The sequence below is a fragment of the Oryza glaberrima genome, chromosome 1, assembly GCF_000147395.1.
Source record: "Oryza glaberrima chromosome 1, OglaRS2, whole genome shotgun sequence".
Lineage (NCBI taxonomy): Eukaryota > Viridiplantae > Streptophyta > Magnoliopsida > Poales > Poaceae > Oryza > Oryza glaberrima.
In genome coordinates this window covers 15,376,113-15,398,078 of record NC_068326.1, presented here as the reverse complement: position 1 = coordinate 15,398,078, position 21,966 = coordinate 15,376,113, and the positions used below count along the sequence as shown (strand labels likewise).

Here is a 21,966-nt window from a genome sequence, read left to right as displayed (position 1 = left end):
CGCGTCCTCTCATGCGGCCGCGGCCGCGTCGTCTCTGTAGATTTTGCAAAAAAGCCCTCTCTTTTATAGTTATTCTGTTATGCGTTCTTGATGTACATTTTTCGGCTTTAAAATATTTCGTTTAGGCCCTTCGAATCCTACGAAATCTGATACGAAGGAGACAAAAAATGAGAAAAAGGACCGCGCCCTAAATCGTGAAATCTTAGGGGCCTTTGTGAAAAATTTCCTTCTTTCTTGCCTTCTGCCTCCCCTTCCCGAAACCCCCACGGCTTGTTTGGTAACTCGAGGGAAGAGGATTGGGAGTTTACACGAGGGAATTGATGATGAGATTAAGATGAGAATTTGATTTTTAATCCCAATATCTTGTTTGGTAGAGGTGATGGAAATTGATAGGGAATTTAGTTGGAGATTAGGTCATTAATAAAAACGGATGGCTGAGATTTGCTTAAACAAAGTAAAGAAGGAATTCCCTCCCAATTACCTGCCCCTACCCAGGTATTGAAAAGGAGGGAGTTCCTTTCTCAATTCCCCATCCTCATCCCACCAAAATTCCCATGTCTCCCAACCAAACAAAATTCTTAATAGTCTCATCCTTCTAAACTCCCAATCCCTCCTAAAAACTCCCTCCAACCAAACGGGCCGCCAGTCTCCAGCCGCGTGAAAGAAAAAAAAAAGAAAAAACCACCGCCGCCACGCCGCTCTCATCTCTCTTGCTCTCTCCTGCCCGCCGCCTGGATCTGCCAGCGCGGTGGCCGCCGCCCGCTGTCCTCGGAGCGCCGTGGCTGCCGCTCGCACTCCTCCCTACGCGCCCTGCCATTCGCTGCTCCAAGGGAATGTTGTGGATGCACGGTGTCATCGCTGCGCCCTCGCTGCTGGCGGTCTCGTTGCTACGCCGCCGCCGACGCCTACTCGAAAGGGAGGCCGTGGGTGCTGGATGCGGCAGCCACGATTTCCTTTCCGGCGGATCCGGTCACTCAGAGTGGAGGGCGAGCACTAGCGCAGAGGCTCATCAATGGTGTCGATGCCGGCCGTTCTTCCGCAGTGGTGAGTTCCACAGGGAAAGGGCCAGCTCACCACCCTTTCTTTCTTCACACTTTCCCTCTCTCTGTTTAATCCAGATCCAAACTGACGGGGAAGTTCGATGTGGCACATCTAGGGCTATCGGGTATGCTGAGCTCGGTGGTGGCGGCAGTAGTAGCTCGGCGGCGATGGAGGAGGTCAAAGCGTTGATGTTTGCCGCCGGCGTGGATGCTGCTGAGTCCTCGCACATTGGTCACGACCCACGGCTGCAATCCTGGTCAGTTTGGGGCTTTGTGTTTGCTTGCCACCCTATCCGTTTGATCTAGATCGTGTGGCCTTTGTTCGTCATAGTTTGTGCGGTGTCGTCCAGTTGCGTTTGTGAATTTTCGTTGTGTTTGACGGTGGGCAATGCATTATCGATGCAATTGGTCTATGGCTTTGGTGCCGCTGGCGTTTAGGCCATATGGTTAGGGTTGGTTTCATACCTACCATGGAATATGCCTATGTAATGAGGCACAACTGTGCATGCTTGCTCAGAGCATGAGTGCGGTTGTCAGCTTGGGGAGTGCGGTTGTCAGCTTGGGATGGTGCAAGCTGCTTGCTATGATTGGCTCAATTTTTCTCGGTTGCATCGGTGCCTATTGGTGAACCTGGTCTATATACTCCTCCTGGCTGTATTGTGGGGCCTTATCCGATGTAGTATTAGCGAGGCCTCTCATGGTGTATAGTCCAGGGTGTTTCCTTCGTTACGCGAGATGTATTAGGCTATTCCACTTTCAGGTGGGGTTGAATGCCATGGGGTCCATGTATGCTGCTTCCCTATTGGTGGGTATGGTTGGTCCTATTAGATGTGATGCACAAGTCTATGCCTTCTTCTCTATTATATATTCCTTTGCAGATGCCGGGAGCCATCTTCTTTTCTCCGCTTCCCTTTCAAAGTTGCACCATCGTTTTCATCGCTCTTTTGCTGCTTGCGTCCTCACATGTACTACTTGATACATCTATTTGTTGTTGCTTTTGATCATTGAATATGGCACGGTAAGATGTAGGCGACATTGTAGTTTGGTTGTCAGCGCTATTCGATGTCGCTTTTCCTGTTTTTAGGCCTTCTAATCATTCTTTGATTTCTGGCTTGATTTGTAGAGGGCCAGATTTGCACGGGCTGAAGCGGTGCTTCAAGGGTTCTTGATTGATTTTGCCAAGGAATGTTCGGGCTGCTGGTTCAATCAAGCAGTTAGGTTCTTTCTACTGTATATATATGCTTTAAACGATATGGAAATATCCCCTGTATTTGTGGTGCCTTCTGTTTCAGGTTTATGTTTGCTAACAATCTTTTTCTGTTGCGCAGCTCTGGTCACCTTTATTGGTGACCGTCCCTTTCTACCCTTTCTTCTATTTCTCGGTCAAGGCCTTTGTCTTCTGTGGGTATCTTTCTTGCGTGGCATCTTCTTGGTTACATTACTTCTGCTGCGTTGTCAACACATTGTGTGCTGTTTCGTATAAGGTATTTCCATCTCTCTCATACCCTATTTCAGTATTTCCTTTTCTGTTTATTGATTACTATTTTGCACTATTTTCTGCTTCTTTTCAATATTGTGCATTTATGGTGCTTTGTTTGTCGCTATATTAATAGCTTATTTCTGACACTTATCACTTGGTACATGCGTGTTGTTGGTTTCCTATGTTATTGCAGCCATATAACGGTCACTGCAGTGCCTTTTGTAGCCGTTGCATAGGTTCTTGTGCACACACTTCTCGCATAGTGCTCTCTTTCCTGATATTTTGTCCCTTGCTGCCCATAACGATGTTGCTTCCCTCCACCTCATCTTTAGTTCTTATCAAAGTCGGCTAGGTTTTTGCTTTGTTGTCTCTGAACTCATCTTTTCTTGCTTTAGAGCTATTATTGTGAAACTTCCTCTTTCCATCTAATATATTTGCTATTCACATCTCGCTTGTCCTGCTTTCTAAATGTTGTTCACAACGTTGCATGTTTCTAGCTCTACCTCCCTTTATCCAAAGTAAGATTAAAACTGTCATTCGATAGTTTGTAAAATGTGCATTTGACGTTTTAATCCTACATGGCTGCACAACTTCTGCACATTATCTCTGATTTTTTTTCGGAGAAGTTAGTAATTATTTTTAAGGTAAGCTAGCCATATGAAGTTTTAAAGGTATAACCTCTATTATTAAGTATTGGTTCTCTTTGGTAAAAAAAATACAACTAATCAATCTGCGCATTGCGACCTCAAAGGAAAAGTTTTGCTTCTCACCTGTCCTCGCTTTTATACAGATTAAATTGAAATCTAAATAAACACCCAGTGATTTGCAGGATGGAAAACATACACATGTATGGAGTTTATGTGACGGCTAGGAGAGTGGGAGAGTGGCACAGTTGCTTGCAAGACATCTTTTCCCTTTTGAAACAAAAAATATATATATTTTATATAGTGCAAGATATTTGGTCAGCGAGCAAATAAAAATGGACTAGCTCTGCACTTTGATTAGGCCTTTGCTTTTATATATAAACTCTTTCTAGCATTCTTTTTCTGCTGCTGCTTCGGAGTGACATTTCTCATTCAGCTCTGCACATTATCTCTGATTTTTTTTTCGGAAAAGTTAGTAATTATTTTTAAGGTAAGCTAGCCATATGAAGTTTTAAAGGTATAACCTCTATTATTAAGTATTGGTTCTCTCTGGTAAAAAAAATACAACTAATCAATCTGTGCACAGCGACCTCAAAGCAAAAGTTTTGCTTCTCACCTGTCCTCGCTTTTATACAGATTAAACTGAAATCTAAATAAACACCCAGTGATTTGCAGGATGGAAACCATACACATGTATGGAGTTGATATGATGGCTAGGAGAGTAGGAGAGTGGCACAGTTGCTTGCAAGACATCTTTTCCCTTTTGAAACAAAAAAATATATATATTATATAGTGCAGGATATTTGGTCAGCGAGCAGATAAAAATGGACTAGCTTTGCACTTTGATTAGGCCTTTGCTTTTATATATAAACTCTTTAGCATTCTTTTTCTGCTGCTGCTTCGGAGTGACATTTCTCATTGAGCTTTCAGCAGGGCAGCTATGCTGTTATGTATGTGATCTGTTAGCGCTGCAGTTGTCAAACTATTAAAGCGACTTGATAGTTCTGCATCATGGGTAGTGTGCCTTTAGACTATTATGTTTTTTTTTGCCTTTTCTGCAAGCTTAGTTCAATTTTTTTATGAAATTGTGCAAGATGTTAGGTCAGATCCATGCTTACTATTGCACAAAATAATTTTAAGGCACCTCTTATATCTATATTTAGGAGTATCCGTCACTGCAGTTTTTTGCTTTAGTGCCATACTGATTACTTCACATTAAACTTGCATGATTAATTTTTGTATTGTGCAATTAGTATTCAGTGCTTCTAAAACATTGCGTATTGATATTGGAGTTTGGCTTTTGATATTTTATTTATGGTTGCTGTATAATGTGAGGCTATTACTACAACATGCTCCCACAATTTCATCATATATGGCTATTCTTTCATGATACTACTGCTTGTCTGTATATACATACGATTATCTTTTGAATCCATTATGAATTCTGGAGACATTCATTTGCTGTATATACATAGGGTTTTGTTTAGTTTCATCTTATAGTGTATAAAGAGTAGAATCAGCTGTATAGCAATTTAATCATCAGACCAGAGGGAGGTTCAATGCCCTGTAAAGAAACATTTTCTCATGCATCAGGCTTAATGTATGTCCCCACTTAGAGTGTTTTCTCTGTTTCAGTTTTGCCTCAAAAGTAAAGGCCTAGCAAATTGTTGGAACCTTAGTTTTCAAAGACTTTGCTTTCCATTGTGTAAAGTAGATTTTGTTTTACAAATTTATTTGAGCCAAACTACTAATATATTACAGTTGTTCTCTGTTCAATGACAGCAGTAGTATTTTAACATGAGACAATGTGATTAAAAGAGGTTTTGTCTGTCCCAAAATTTTGGTTTTTTGTGTTTCTCAAACGTCTCATAGCAAAAGTAGCCAAGCATGCATACATATTGTGGCTTGTGCATTTTATCCTAGACAAACTCTAGGTGTTTCAAACTTGATGGTTGGTTGAATTCCTTAACTAGGCTGTGCGATAGTGTGCTGGTCAATTTGACACATACTAAATGTTGTGATCTTTGATGATTGATTTACTTTTTTTTATAGGTGGAAGAATTGGTGCAAGCAGACCTGGTTTTATTCTCCTCATCTTCAGTTCAGGTCCTCAACAACAGGTAACCAACTTCCCGTGCTACCATAAAGCTTCAATTTAGGACGTTGAGTGTATTGCTTTTATGTGTGTGTATTGCTGGGATAAGTGTGTTGCTGGGATATACTCCCCAGATGTCACAACAGGGTATAAACAGGGTTCAGAGGGTACGTGCAAGTCAAGAAAGACGAGCTGCAAACGCTTTGTTACGTCCATCTGCAATGCACATAGATACTACCGTAGTAGCATCGCCTCAACCTGCTCGAGTAGATCAAGGCAAAAGGCCACGTTCCCTTATGGATTTCACGCCTGAATTATCAAAGTTACATACACAGCGACGTTGTTCGTTGCGCTCAAAGATGCCTCCTGTGCCACCGGCACAAAATAGCAATGGTATGCTGAAAAGGTGTTTTTTTTATTGTAGTATACTGCTGCTAGAACTGCATAACTTAGATATGGTTAAAATATTTATTGACTGCAGTTGCAAATAGGAAAGCCAGTGGTAGTTCATCCCAGACAGATAAGGATTATATTCAATCTTTAAAGGGTTTGTATTTTTCTAATAAAAGCAAATCATTTTACATTTATTAAGGAAAAAAACTGACATAATCAAATATGTATGTTACAGCATCATACCCAGAACGATCGTACTACAGACCTCCGACATATGAATGCCCATTTTGTGGTGCCATCTTTTGGTATCAAGAGAGAGTTAAAACCCTCTCTGCTGTCTCGAAAAGAAAAATAGTTTACAACCTGTGTTGCAAAAGTGGCAAAATTGAATTGCCTCCTTTATGTCCTCTACCTGAACCGCTTGCAACTTTATTGAATTTCAATGGTGATGCACGTTCCAAAAGATTTTTGAGACAAATTCGATCATATAATTCGATGTTTGCTTTCACCTCAATGGGTGCAGCTATTGACAAGTCAATTAATAATGGGAATGCGCCTTGTGTTTTCAAAATCAATGGTGTTGTGCATCATAGAATTGGTACTCTTCTGCCATCACGAGGTGCACCACCTAAATTTGCGCAGCTATATATCTATGATTCTGACAATGAAATCCAAAATCGATTAAATATTTTCGAAAATGATTGCGACAATGCTGATAGACCAGACCCTGAAATTGTTAGCGCCTTAACACGCATGTTTGATACCAATAATGAACTTGTTAAAAATTTCAGATATGCTAGAGACCGCCTCTCTGAACATGGTAATGAAAAAATAACTCTTCGCTATTAGGCTGCAATGCTAAAGATGATGTGCAGTATAACCTACCAACAAGTGGTGAAATAGCTAGCATAATAGTAGGCGATTTTTCAGCAAAAGAATATAAATTTGGTGTGCTTGTTCACGATAAAGATCATGGAATGCATCAAGTGTCTTCATTGCATCCATCATATATGGCTTTGCAGTATCCTTTGCTATTTCCATATGGTGAACGTGGCTTCCATCTAGGCATTAAATATAGAAATTATGATGGAACTGGTAGAAAATATGCTACAATGCTTGAGGTCTACAGATACCTTATCCATTATAGACTAAATGAGCATAATCCTTTCACATGTTATGGCTGACTGAGTGACCAAAGTGTTGTTGATATCTTTTCTACTATCGAGGCTAATAGAATACAATACATAATAGATCATCAAGCTGATTTGCGTGCTGAAACTGTAGAAGGAATCGTAGATGCGATTGATAGAGGTGTTACTAATGGAGATTCTGTTGGCAAACGTCAGATACTTCCTGCTAGCTTTACCGGCGGTAGAAGATATATGGTGATGAATTATCAGGATGCGATGGCAATCTGTCCTGTGTATGGCTCGCCTGATTTATTTGTCACATTCACTTGTAACTCTAAGTGGCAAGAAATTGCAGAAACTATTCGATTTGAACCTGGCCAACAACCATCAGATAGAGCTGATGTAATTGTGCGAGTATTTAACATGAAAGTAAATGATTTTATCACTGATATTAGAGAAAGCAGAACATTCGGAAAAGTCCTTGCAGGTAGCACATATACTTTCTTTTCCATATAGTTTTTCCCCTATATATTTCTCATACCTTTTCATTGGCTTAAACCTTCTTAGTGCTGTATACTGTCGAGTTCCAGAAGCGTGGGCTGCCACATATCCACTGCTTAGTTTGGCTTGCAGCATCCACTGCTGATGTGTCAGCATCTGTAATAGATGGCTTCATCTGTGCTGAGATACCCGACTATGACACAGATCGGCTAGGATATGAATTGGTTAGTGAGTTCATGATGCACGGTCCTTGTGGCGACGCAAACAAAAATTGCCCTTGCATGAAAAATGGCAAATGCTGAAAACATTATCCTAAGGACTTCCAGGATGAAACTATTATTGATGAATCTGGTTTTACAATATACAGACGACGAAACAATCAACGATGCATAATTAAAAATCGAATTGCATTGGATAACAGATCAGTCGTGCCATACAATCTTGAATTGCTTAAAAAATACGAAGCACACATTAATGTTGAGTGGTGTAACAAGTCAAATCTGATTAAATATTTATTCAAATACATTACAAAAGGACATGATCATGCAAAGATATACTTTGAGACTACTTCTAAGACAGGAAATACGTCACCAAATCATGATCTAGCTCCTCTGGATGAGATATTAGAATACATGGATGCTAGATTTCTTTCCATGTGTGAGGCACTTCATCGCATATTTGAATTTGACATACATTATAGAGTGCCACCTGTTGAGCGTCTAATAGTCCATTTAGCTGGCAAAAATTATGTTAGATATGAGAAAGGTTCAGATTTGCGGGCGGTGCTCGATAGCCCTGCTGCGAAACGACCAATGCTGACTGAATGGTTCGAAGCTAATAGAAAATATTCTAAGGCACGGTTGTTAACATATTGTGAGTTTCCAAAGGAATGGTCATGGGAATCATCATCTAGAACATGGCGCGAGCGAACACCAACTGCAAAAATAGGTCGAATCTATTATGTGCACCCAACCTGTGGCAAACTCTATTACCTCAGAATGCTCTTGATGATAGTTAAAGGTGCACAGAATTATGCTGATGTACGCACATACAATGGCATTGTTTATAACACATTTAGAGAAGCATGTGAGGCGAGAGGTCTTCTTGAAGGAGATAATGAATAATACCTTCTATTTGATGAGGCCATACTATCTGCATCTTCGCGACAACTTAGACAACTATTTGTGACCGTTATTCTTTATTGCTCTGTTAGTAATGTGCGATCATTATTTGATAAGTATTGGCTTTATATGACTGATGACATCCATAGTAGATTAAAGAATGCATTAGATAATCCACGATGCATTATTCCACATGAGCACTTGCTTAGTCTCCTCCTGCATGAGCTTACAATTGTTTTTGCAAACAATGGTGGTAATATAAAAGATTTTGATTTGCCGATTCCAACATCTGCTTCACACATTCCTGGTAGTAATAGATTGATTGACGAGGAGCTTGCACCTGATCCCCTTATGATGTCCTTGCACGCAGATTCTTTAATAGCACAGCTAAATATCGACCAGAAAAAGATTTTTGACACCATAACCTCCTCAATCAGTGCAAACAAACCTGGATTTTTCTTTGTGAGTGGACATGGTGGGACTGGGAAAACATTTCTATGGAACGCTATGATTGCAAAACTTAGATCACAAAATAAGATTGTGCTCGCTGTTGCCTCATCAGGTGTAGCATCTCTCCTACTACCTAGAGGTAGAACAGCTCACTCCCGATTTAAAATTCCAATTGACGTTGATGAAACTAGCATTTGCAATATAAAACGAGGAACTATGTTGCCTGACCTCCTCATTGAAAGTGCACTTATTATATGGGACGCTCCGATGACACATAGGCGCTGTTTTGAAGCATTGGATCGCACATTACGTGACATTCTTTCTGAAACTTGTCTTACAAATTCAATCATACCTTTTGGAGGAAAACCTATTGTTTTGGGTGGTGACTTTAGACAAATCTTACTTGTCGTTCCTAAAGGTTCACGCCTCGCTGTTATTAATGCATCAATTACAAATTCAGACCTATGGAAACATGTGACGTTGTTATCCATGAATATAAACATGAGACTGCTAAATCCAACCCTACCAGAAAACACAAGAATTGAATTGCATGAATTCAGTACATGGGTTCTAGCTGTTGGTAACAGAACATTGCCTATGATTGCAAAAGAAAGTGAAGCTCAACCCTCATGGATTATAATTCCCGATGATCTTCTTGTTGTAACAGATGGTGACAAAATCGTTGCTATTGTCAACGAAGTGTATCCAAACTTTCTTGCATCATATAAAAACCCTACATATCTATCTTCTCGTGCCATTGTTTGCCCTGCGAATGCAGTAGTTGATGAAATAAACAATTATACTATTGATTTACTCCCAGGAGAATCAAGAATATATCTTAGCTGTGATACAATCTCAAAATGCTCAGAGCAAATTCCAGATTTCGACCTGTTATACCCACCTGAATTTCTTAATTCAATTAATGCAATAACTTTCCTACACACAAACTTGTTTTAAAGGAAGTTGTTGTTGTTATGCTTCTGCGAAATTTGAACCAATCGATAGGCCTTTGTAATGGAACAAGACTATTAGTCACTGCTTTAGGCGAAAGAATTTTACAATGTACAATGCTAACTGGATCAAACATCGGTGAAATAGTTTATATACCAAGAATCACATTAAGCACATCAAAAATGAAATGGCCTTTTACATTACAAAGAAGGAAATTCCCAGTTCGAGTTTGTTATGCAATGACTATCAACAAGAGCCAAGGACAAACACTTGAGCAAGTTGGCATATACCTCAAGAAACCTGTTTTCATGCATGGGCAGCTCTATGTTGCTATTTCAAGAGCAACAAGCCGAACAGGGCTCAAAATACTGATTGAAAACGATGACGGATCATGTGGAAACCAAACAAGAAATGTTGTTTATACCGAGATACTTTTTGCTACAATGGAAGCGGTGTGCCCTCACTGCCACATTGCATATATTTTATCTCTATATTTACCTACATTCTTGGTGTCACATTGGGCATCATTTCCTATTGCAGGCTTGGCCGCTCCATGCGTAGCTTTCCCTCCTCAGCTAATTGCAATGGCTTTTGTATATAAATTTTGGAGTAAATATATTGTACTCACATGTAGTATATGCTGTATCACTGCTGCACCAATAGGCTACTAGATTTCTATGTGCTGTTTTCTCACTTGCTTAGTTCATTACAGTGATGCTTCATATTTACATAAACTAAATATCTTCAATATTTATTTGCAGCCTTCCAATGGCGTACGTGTTTATTTCAGACCTTATGTATGGGGACACTGATAAACGGATCAAAGTGAGGGTATCAAGGCAATGGGACTACCATGATCTGAATGATGAAACAAAGATCTACCACACTGATCTTGTCTTGCTGGATGAAAAGGTTGTAGTCTAATTAACACTCATTTCTTCTTTATTAATACTTACATACAAACATGGTACTAACAAGGTGCTTTATATACACAATATGCAGGGCAATAGCATCCATGTTCAAATCTATCCACCTGCCATGATTAAGCTTAGGACTCTTCTACAGGAAGGGAAGGTTTACTACTTTGACTCCTCTGTCAGATATGCAAACAGAACATATAGGCCAGTTACAAACCTTTTGATGATCTCATTCACTAAATGGACAACCTTAGAAGAATGCATTGATGCTTCTGATGATTTTCCTGCCATAACTTTTTCATTGACACCTTTTCAAGACGCCCCGTCTCTTGTGGACAAAAATGCTTTCTATGTTGGTATAACCTCTTTATCCCTTTTTTGTCTTCGTATGTTTACTTCTTATACATTAGTGGTTTATTGTTTACATATATCTTCTCTTTAACCAAATATTATGGGTGTCATAACTGAAATTGGTGCAACAGACACTCTATGCCCAAAATCAAGAAACACAGAAACTTTGAAAAGAACAATGCAGATTTGGGATGCAAGGTAAGCTACAATATAGACTGAAATTTCCTTTTGTTATAAACTGCCTTTACCTTACATAATCCACACTAACTATTGAATCATTTGTTTGGCTCTTTGAAACCTTTCTAATAGCAATGTCAGGCAAGCATCCGAGCACAATTTTCACTGATCAAGATGTAGCCATTGTAGCAGCAATTGCTTTTGTACTCCCGGATACAAGTCATCGTCTTTGTTTGTGGCACATTTATCTAAATGGTGGTAAAAATCTTGGTCATGTAATTCATAAGCATCCTAACAAGTTTCTAACTGATTTTAAGAGATGTGTCTATGAGGACAGATCAGAGTATCATTTCAACAAGATGTAGCATGAATTGTTGAGTGAATACAAGTTTGAGGATAACGTATGGATGTCAAATCTGTATGCTTTGAGGAAGAAGTGGGCTATTGTGTTCCGTGACTCTTTTACAGCTGATATGACCTCGACTCAAAGTAGCGAAGGTATGAATAACGTCTTCAAGAAAAGATTTCATAGGAAACTTGGTCTTTCGGAGCTCCTTGTAGAATGTGATAAGGTTGCTGCTAGCCTTCATGAAAATGAGTTGCATGCATATTTTAAGTCACGAAACTCGAACCCCGTAACTTGCATCCCAAATTTACCTATGTTGAAGAACGCAGCTGACTCATTGTTGACGGTCGTAAGCGATCAGTTTCAACCATCAATATTACCAAAATAGAGGAGAACTAGTTATGCTTGCAATGCATATTCATGTTAGAACAATAATATTCCACTAGTATTAGGTTTACTAACCTTTTGCAGAGAATAACCATAAAGTGGAGGAGAATCGACATTGAATCAGACGATAAATCAATCGGACGATGTCGAGGATATACTTATCAATGAATGGGCCAAGAACTTAGAATTTTCACGATCAATTGGGCCAAAATTCACAAGTCTGCAAAGAGTAGAAGTCTAGGAGGCCGCCAGCCGAAAATGGCCTGGATTGGACCAGCCCATGGTTCAGCTGAACCCCCATTTGCTCCGTTGGATGCAAGGTTTGGCGTGGACGTCCAGGATTGCTCCAATGACGGTTAGAGGGCATTTCCGACCATTCCAACTGCCATAACCGTCATTGAGAGGCTATAAAAGGAGCTCTCATCCTCACTTTCTACACACACTACAAGCAAAGCTCTCTCATATTCTCTCAAGTTTAGTTTAGTATTCTTAAGCTAGTGGAGTAGGAATAGAATAGAAATCGGAGTCCAGAAGCCTTCGGAAGAGTTCGGGTATGGCTCTAGTAGCTTTCCTTTCCTCTTTTGTAAGCTTTGTACTTTTATTAGAATACTCTTCTTTATACATTTATGGTATTGAAATACTTTTCGAGTATATGAATGCCAACTTTACATTATGTTCATGTTATACTGATTATACTGCTAGCTTATCTGGGAGATGCATAGGTACGGGTATAATGTTTGCTTATGCAATTACTCTATGTCATGACGATGATATTAGAATAGTATCTGGCAGTTTAGACGTGGTGTCTAGATTATGGGATATCATTATTTGGGGTTATATGCTGCGGATGAGAGGTAGGCGCTGATGGTGACAGCTCAGTACGGGTATTCCTCCGCGCGTGTATATAGTCCTAAGTTAATTTCCTGGGGAGGGTACTCCTCCGTATCTAGCCCCGGTTGTATGGTCATGACGGGCTGTCGTAAGGAACTCGATAGTTAGGGGTGGCTTCTCGAAGTACCAGGAGGGCATCGGATAGAGGGTATTAGCTAGTTAATCATAAAACTAGAATGTATGTAATACTATGTATATTAGAAGTATAGGAATAGATTCTCTTTCTATTTTCTTTCCACTTAGCTTAGATATTTTAGTATGAGAATGAGTAGCTTCATGTTTGTGTGTCACTCTACCCTTTGATTTACCTTAACCCCTGCTAGACCATGATTATTACAAGTAAGATATAAATTATTAGTATGGTTCTCTCTACTATGATCTTCCCACGGGATTAAATAAATATGAAACCCTTGGAATACTCTCGAGTGAAATGCTACAATGGTATATCCGTGCGCTTGCGGATGAACTCTGTAACCATAATATACCAGGAGTATTTCTGCGCTATTGCTGGGAATTATATTTCTAGTAATGTCATTAAGAAATACCAAAACTCATATACAAGGAAGATGTATTCAAAGTTTGAAGAGGAGTTTACAAAGCAATTTTCATTATCATGTAAATTGTTACATAATGAGGGGTCAATCTTGACATTCATGGTTATGCCTATGGAATCAAATCATGAAGCAACAGCTGTGTATAATACTGTGGATATGACCATTACATGTTCTTGCAGAAAGTATGAGTCTATTGGTATGTATACACACTTTATATCGCGTTATAATTTCTAATACAAATTTATGAAAAATGGCATCCATATCTTATAGGTATATTGTGCAGGCATGCCCTTAGAGTCTTCAATATGAATGGAGTTTTCACTATGCCATCTCAATATATACTCAACAGATGGACAAAATATGCAAAAAGAGGATTTAATGTTGATAAACAAGGAAGTGAGAAGGAAACTTTGAAAACACATGCTGCACGTATCTCTCGAAAGGCGACATCAATTGCGTTGAAATGTTTAGTGTCGAAAGAACTTCTTGATGATTTGGAAAAAGCCATAAATAATCTGGACTTGGAGGCAGATAGTTCTCTAAGCAAGATGCAAGAAAAAACATGTGAGGTTCCTTTATATTCAAATGGTTGTGTTGTGGACACATTAAATGGTGCAATATTGATTAGAGTTCCTTGGGTGGTCAAAGGCCCAAAGAGTAGACGATCAAAAGACACAGTTGAAGAGAAGAAACAGAAGAGTACAAAAGGTGCTAAGAAGAAAGGTACTGATCCTGCTTATTCTAGCATGTTTTTTCCCATTCTTTGTTGTATAGTTAAATTTCTTATGCTCAGATATTTTTTGTTTGAACTATAGAAGAAGAATCAAATAATACATCAGAAAATAGAGATGAAGATGCTGGTGATGTGTGTGAACAATCTTCATCCATGGCTGCATATGATGTGTATGGGCAATCCTCGACCATGGCTGCATATGATGTGTATGGACAATCCTCGACCATGGCTGTTCCTTTAATCCAAGGCGGATATACAAGTCTTTTATTTGGAATTAAGCAAGATTCGGCCATGGCTACTAGAAAGTTACATTTTGATTAATAGCATATGGCACAAGTTATAATGAGTAGGCTTTTTTTAATGGATTTTGGTGTATCCATGAAATTGTACTCATTTATTATGTAGCACTATATTTTATTTTCATTTGCATCGTGTTACACTAAATTTTCATTGATGTTGTCACTTCTGCCCATGAATTTGATAGCTATGTAGGAGATATGAAATTAACTATATTGTTTCAGAAAGAACAGCTTCTATATATCATATTATAGATTTGAACTGTAAGCTTTTAGATCACACAATATTTCATATCTTATTTTCAAAAATAATAAGAGAAACACTCATAATTTTTTTAACACATCAATCACATTGCAGATTTGAGAACATCCAACACATCATATGTATTTCAAAAAAAATTACATTGTACAGATTACACAGGGATCCTTGCAATTTGACCAAAAAGGGGTCCAAACTTATATCATGTTGGCTACAATCTTTACAAACCCCTAATTTTTTTTAGATAATGGATTAACCAGCCTCTACACCCAAAGTGGATGTACACAGCTCAAACAAAACATACAAGAGTACTTAGACTCACACCCTTACAAAAGGTTCGACACCAATTCAACAACACGACCCGAGCACGAAGGCTCCCAGAAAAAGTCTTAGAAATCTACCATCTATCCAATGCAACACACAAGGGAAGATAACACTAAACTTCCAATCTTTCTGTTAAGTTCCACCCCCTCATTGCGAAAAAACCAGCAACTCTCTTTTCCAACAACAAGCAGCCTTCTCTTACTTTTTGACCATCTTTCTTCTTAAGTAGCAAAGACCACTGTCTTGCCCAAAAGGTTCCCCTAAAAATCACCTGCAACAAGAAGTTATCATTGGAGCCATTAAAGACTACATCATTCCGACATAACCAAACCGTCCAACATAAAGCTATGACCCCCACAAGGATTTGAGCTCTTAGCCTAGGTTGAACCCCCTTTAGCCAATTTCCCAACACATTAGCAATATTTCTAGGCGGTTGAATTCCAAAAGAAAAAAAGACTGCATTCCACATGAATCTCACCAAAATACAATCAAAGAAAATGTGTTGGATTGATTCCTTAGCCTCATAAAAGCAGCACTTAACACTACCCTTCCACCTCCTCTTGGCCAAGTTATCTTTTGTTAGGATTACTCCCTTTTTTAAGTACCACAAGAAAATTTTAATTTTTAATGGTAATTTGAGTTTCCAAATCATGTTCCTCTTAGGAATGACCTTCCTATACATGATTGATTTGTACATTGAGTTAATCGAAAAACACCCATTCTAAAGGTGCCTTCCAAAGAAAGTTATCCTTTTGCTCGATCAACCTAACTGTCAAAACCATTGAGACTACTTCCAACCAATCTTTTAGATTAGAACCCACTATAGCCCTTCTAAAGGGCACTTTTAGCGGCCTTTCACCCATAACCCCTGCCACTGACGCATTTTTGTTTATAACAAGATTGTACAGAGCCGGGTAGCGAGCAGCAAAAGAAGTATTCCCAATCCACTAACCCTCCCAGAATCTAACTTGAGCCCCATTGTGAACTTCTAAAGATCCACAAGACAAGGTGTTCTTAACCATCATAAGTCCTGGCCAAAAATGAGAATCCCCTGGTTTTTTCTCTACATGAGATAGAGTTTTCTTAGAAAGGTATTTCCTTCTCAACAGGTCTTGCCATACTCCCTCTTCATTCATAAGTTTATATAACCATTTGCTTAACAGACATTTACTTCGTAGTTCTAGATTTTGTATCCCAAGCCCCCCGCATTCTTTTGGCTTGCACAAAATGCTCCATTTGGCCAACCTATATTTCTTTTTATGCTCTTCACATTGCCAAAAGAATCATGATCTGTAGTAGTCTAGCTTCTCGAGAATACCTTTAGGTACCTCAAAAAAGGAGAGCATAAACATAGCTAGGCTACTAAGCACTGAATTTATCAAAACTAATCTGCCACCTACCGATAAATGCTTCCCTTTCCAGCTAAGTTTTTTCTGAATCCTCTCTTCTACTGCTTGCTAGTCTTTGTTTGACAATTTTTTGTGATGCATTGGTATCCCTAGATATTTGAAAGGAAAACTACCAGAACCACAACCAAACAGCCTGGTATACTCTTTCTCTACTTTCTTAGCCTTTCCATAACAGAACAGTTCACTCTTATGGAAGTTGATCTTTAGCCCTGATAACCTCTCGAAAGTACTTAGTACTAGTTTGAGATTTTTTACCTCTTCTAAATCATGATCCATAAAGAGAATTGTATCATCTGCATATTGCAGTATCGATAGTCCATTATCTACTAGATGCGGTACCACCCCATGAAAGCTCCCTTGCCCATTTGCCCTCTTAATCAAAATTGCTAACATGTCAGCCACCAAATTAAAAAGAAGTGGTGATAACAGATCCCCTTGTCTTAATCCTTTTTTTGTTTGAAAGAAATTTCCGGTTTCATCATTCACTTTAATTGCCACACTGCCACCTCTAACTATCTGATCTATTCAACGGCACCAAATTGGCGAAAATCCTTTCATTTTCATAGTCTGTTGTAAGAACTTTCAGTCTACTTTATCATAGGCTCCTAATAGTGTACAGACTTCACAGTAGGAATTACAGAGAAAGGCTACATTCATTATCTTGTCATTGATTGTTCTATGTCACTTCTTCAGCATCCACTTGTTCATTGCTCTTCTAATCTTGAATTGCCATTCATGCCGTACCCCATATATCTCACCTGCAGTTCTGCAACGCAGCAACCCAACAGCCTCCAACCTTACGCATTTGTCCCACAATGCATCCATCAAATTCCAAATTCAAACGTTGCACTGCATTGATGCTCCTGCAGGTAAACAGCACTGTTGACTCTTTCGATTGCAGCCAAGCCGAGATGATCAACTCCCATGCCCTGTCAAATGCTGCATCTCCTCAACAAGATGCATCACAAATTCCAGCACACCGGCTATCCTGAATAATTTGGCCTGTCCAAATAAACTAGCTAGTATAGGCCAAATTATGTCACAAACAGGTGTATGTACAAATATGGAGAGCAATTTAGTATTTGGCAATCAAATCGTAAAATCAATTGTTTAGTGTATGGAGCTTACAATTAACTGATAATTACTGTATATGAACATACAGTCAGGCTGTACATCTCGAGCTATCAAGCTGGAAGAATCATACATTTTATTCCATTTTATTCCTGAAACTATTGAGTGTACATGAACATGTAGTCAATGACAATTGACATACACCTATCAGGCTGAATGAACCATACATCCCATGCTAGCTGTTATCCCTGAAACATTTAACTGTAAAGCAAGAAGACACCTTCACGGCGGACAGCATAGCTGGCCTCCTGCACAAAACCGGAAGTTGCCAGCGACCGTGGGCGACGGCTACTGCGGGTGGAGACGGAATACGGCGGCGGCTCCCTCCGACAGCTAGGCGGTGCCCTCCTGTGCCTGGAGCACGGCAGTGGCGGCACCCTCCCACGCCTGGAGCAGGGCAGCAACGGCGGAAGGGCCAGGCAGCGCAAGGCAGCGACGGCGCCCTCTCGTGCCTGGAACAGGACAGCAGCGACGGAAGGGCATGCGCCCTACTGCGGATGAGAAAAGGGTGACGGGATAGGAAACGGGTGGAGGGGAACGAGCCGATCGGAGCGAGTGCGAGCCGAGTCGTGGAGTGTTTGAGATCGCTCTTGCGAGCCGAGCTGAGGTTGAGGAGCGATGCGGACTCGCATGTGCGGGCCAGCCGTGGGATGGACGCCTCGTCCACGCGTCGTGAATCCGCGTCAGGGCTGCACGGGCTGCTGTTTGCACCTGGTATGCACATAATTTTTTTTTTGAGAAACTGGTAGGGGAGAGGAAGCTATTTTGATGGAGAATCGAAGGTGGCTGAGTTGGTGTCTGGCCGGGCTTCCACCCATGAACACACGAAGGAGAAGTATACAGAGAGATAGAACGAGAGAGAGGGAGACAGAGAGGCATCGGTCAGGTGCATGGCGAGGTGGGAAGAAAGAAGATGGAGATATAGCTGGCTGGAAATACGAACAATGGATTTGGCTCATCATGGTGATTCCATTTTTGTAATTGATGGAAAGAAATTTGTGGAGATTATGGATACCCTATATCTACATGGCAGTTATATTCCAGCTGGGTACAGGGTACCGAATATAGATAGAATATCTTTATGAGGACTCGGGTTAGATTCTAAACTACTTGTATGTCAAGGAAATACCCGGGATCCTAGTCGGTTCCGATTGTATTTTATCTATAATCCCATATTCCGTTGGGATATGGGCTGTATTTTGTAAAGTGGACCCTTTCCCCTATATAAGGAGGGGTCCGTGTGCCTCTCGGGGCAAGATTTTTTCCTAGATCATACGATCAATAATACACTCGGCGGAATCATCCCCGGACAGGAGTAGGGTATTACTTCTTGAATAAGAAGGCGTGAACCTGTATAAAATTCCTCGTCTCCAAACCCATCCACTTTCCTAGCTTGATAGTCACCCCCTTTTATTATTGCCGAAATCTTGCTTCGACAGTTGGCGCGCCAGGTAGGGGTAGCGTCAAGTTTTTGCCGACTAAGTGCGATGGGTTCCGTCTCCGGCATCGACGACTTCGCCTTCCCTCCCGGGCAGGCGTTCCGGTTCGGCAGCCTCAACTTCATCACCAACAACCTCGGCAAGATCTCTCTCCTTGACTCGTATTCGAACCAGTCGGGGAGAGACCAGGTCTCCGCGCCGTTTGGTATTCTGAACTCGGCCAAGGCCTACTCCAAGATCATCTCTCCCGAGTCAGCTTCAAACCACTCGGACGAGATCTAATCTACTCCTCCGCGACCAGATCAAGATGACGGGTCCTATCCCTCAATCCTGATGAGACTTCCTGATGATTTGGCCGCTGTCTTCACAGCCAAGACATCTCCCACTCGAAGATCTAGGCGAGCTCCGGCTTCGGCCCCGATCCAATATAGATCTAGAGAGGTTGGCGTTATACTCCAACCTCTCGGGACAGTCTCGACGGAAGAGTTGGATGGCTACCTCAGCTCCCCTGGCGTCAGTTCTCGACCAACCGAGATCCTCAACTACGACGACTTCGGCTACCATTACGACCACAACGACTTCGACGACTTCGACGACAGCTATGAGTATAACTACTCGCCTCTCTTTTTCAGCGTATTCATGGCTGACAACGAAACGGAGGAACAGCGCCGAGCCCGACAAGCGGAGGAAGAGCGCACACGGCAAGAAACTGAACGTCGCCGACTGGAGGAAGAACGACAACGACAGGAGCGAGAATGACTACAGCGGGAGCAACAAGATCGCGAACGGATTGCAAAGGAGGTTGAAGACCGACGGCAGCACGCCTTGGAATCCGGGAGACGAGCGAGAGAACTCATCGGGCAACAAGACGTCGATGGAACAGCAGTTTTCCGCACCCCCAACAGAACGCGGTTGCAGCGATCACCCTCCTCGACACCCTCCTCAAGGAAGACACGCTCAATCAGGCCGATCATGTCGTCAACATCTTAAACCAGACGAAGACTATGATCGCTGCCTCGATTCCGGCCAACTCTGCAAGTATCCGCACCCCGACTGGTAACCGAGTCCCTCCTCTTCGATCTCAAGACTATCACCAACCAAGCCTCAGCATTACCGGCGCCGGATCTAGTCGTAGGAGTAGGGGACAAGATGAACGATCTGTTCGTTCGCCTCCTTAACGATATAGGGAGCGCCGAGTTGAACGTCCACACTCCCCACATCGAAGGCGTCCCGTCGATCTTCGCGACACCATCAACCAGCGCCGCGCGGCAAGAGGCCATCATTCACCAGATCGCTACGACGACGACATGGACGGAGTTGCTGCCTTCACAAATGATCTGCGTCGAGTGGATTGGCCAGCCGGCTTTAAGCCGACTGGAATTGAGAAATATGATGGCACCACCAACCCCGAGTCTTGGCTCACCGTCTATGGTCTCGCAATCCGCGCAGCAGGAGGAGACAACAAAGCCATGGTAAATTACCTACCTGTGGCCTTAGCGGATTCCGCCCGGTCATGGCTTCACGGGCTACCCCGCGGCACAATCGGATCATGGGCAGAGCTATGCGACCACTTCATCGCCAACTTCCAAGGCACTTTCGAACGGCCTGGTACACACTTCGATCTCTATAACATCGTTCAGAAGTCTGGAGAATCCCTTCGAGATTACATTCGACGCTTCTCCGAACAACGCAACAAGATCTCCGACATCACCGACGATGTCATCATCGCCACCTTTACTAAAGGCATTCGCCACGAGGACCTAGTTGGCAAGTTCGGACGCAAACCTCCAAAGACGGTTAAGTAGATGTTTGAAAAAGCCAACGAGTATGCCAAAGCCGAAGATGCTATTACCGCGTCCAAACAGTCGGGCACGACTTGGAAGCCAAAGAAAGATACGCCGACCGCAGGAGGGAGTGGAAGTAACAACCACAAGGATCGCAAGCGTAAGCCCGAAGAACTTGTGACAACAACCTCTCCATCTTCCCGACAACGTTCCCGCGTCAACACCTTCGACAAGATAATGAACTCCCAATGTCCGCATCATCCCAACTCCAACCACGCGGCCAAAGATTGCTTCGTCTACAAACAATTTGCGGAGCAATACGTCAAGAATGCACGTAAGCCCTCAGACGGAGATCAAGGCACATCAAAGAAGAAAGATGATGAAGACGATCCCCCGACTGGTTTTCAAGACCATCGCAAAGAACTCAATCACATCTTCGGCGGACCCCTGGCTTATGAATCTAAGAGAAAGCAGAAGCTAATAGAACGGGAGATCAATGCGGATTCAGCCCAACACGCCCCAATACCTTCGGTGGTCAGAGATAGCAATTAAGTTCGACCGCTCGGATCATCCCGACCGAGTGGTCTACCCGGGGAGGTACCCCCTGGTACTAGATCCAGTGGTTCGTAACGTCAAGCTCCGAAGAACTCTCATCGATGGTGGCAGCGCACTCAACATCCTTTTCGCCAAGACCCTGGACGATATGTAGATTCCTCGAACGGAATTAAAGCCGAGTAATGCACCCTTCCACGGTGTCATCCCAGGATTATCCGCTACACCACTCGGCCAGATTACTCTTCCGATTACTTTTGGCACTCGGGAGAATTTTCGCACAGAAAACGTTTGTTTTGAAGTTGCTGATTTCGAGACAGCGTACCATGCTATACTCGGACGACCGGCTCTAGCCAAATTCATGGCCGTTCCACACTACACCTACATGATGATGAAGATGTCTGGTCCTCGAGGAGTCATATCACTACGGAGCGACATCAAGCAAGCCGTCACATGTGACAAAGAAAGTTGCGAGATGGCCCAGACCCGCGAGATCACTCTCGCTCGCGAAGACATCCGACTGGCTGCGACCATGGCAAGCGAAGGAGAAGTGCCTGTGACCAAGCTGTCAAAGACCGAAGAAGGCGACGACAAAACTAAGAAGATTCCAC

The 21,966-nt window shown here is 41.8% G+C and overlaps 1 protein-coding gene across 1 annotated transcript; it reads left to right on the top strand.

Moving 5' to 3' along the window:
* Positions 1 to 10,573: 10,573 nt before the first annotated feature.
* On the top strand, positions 10,574 to 11,419 carry LOC127763600 (uncharacterized). The gene is made up of 4 exons (XM_052288357.1): positions 10,574 to 10,717; positions 10,808 to 11,078; positions 11,169 to 11,271; positions 11,383 to 11,419. The coding sequence occupies exons 1-4, from the start codon at positions 10,574 to 10,576 to the stop codon at positions 11,417 to 11,419; spliced, it is 555 nt and encodes a 184-aa protein (XP_052144317.1).
* The last annotated feature ends 10,547 nt before the right edge of the window (positions 11,420 to 21,966 follow it).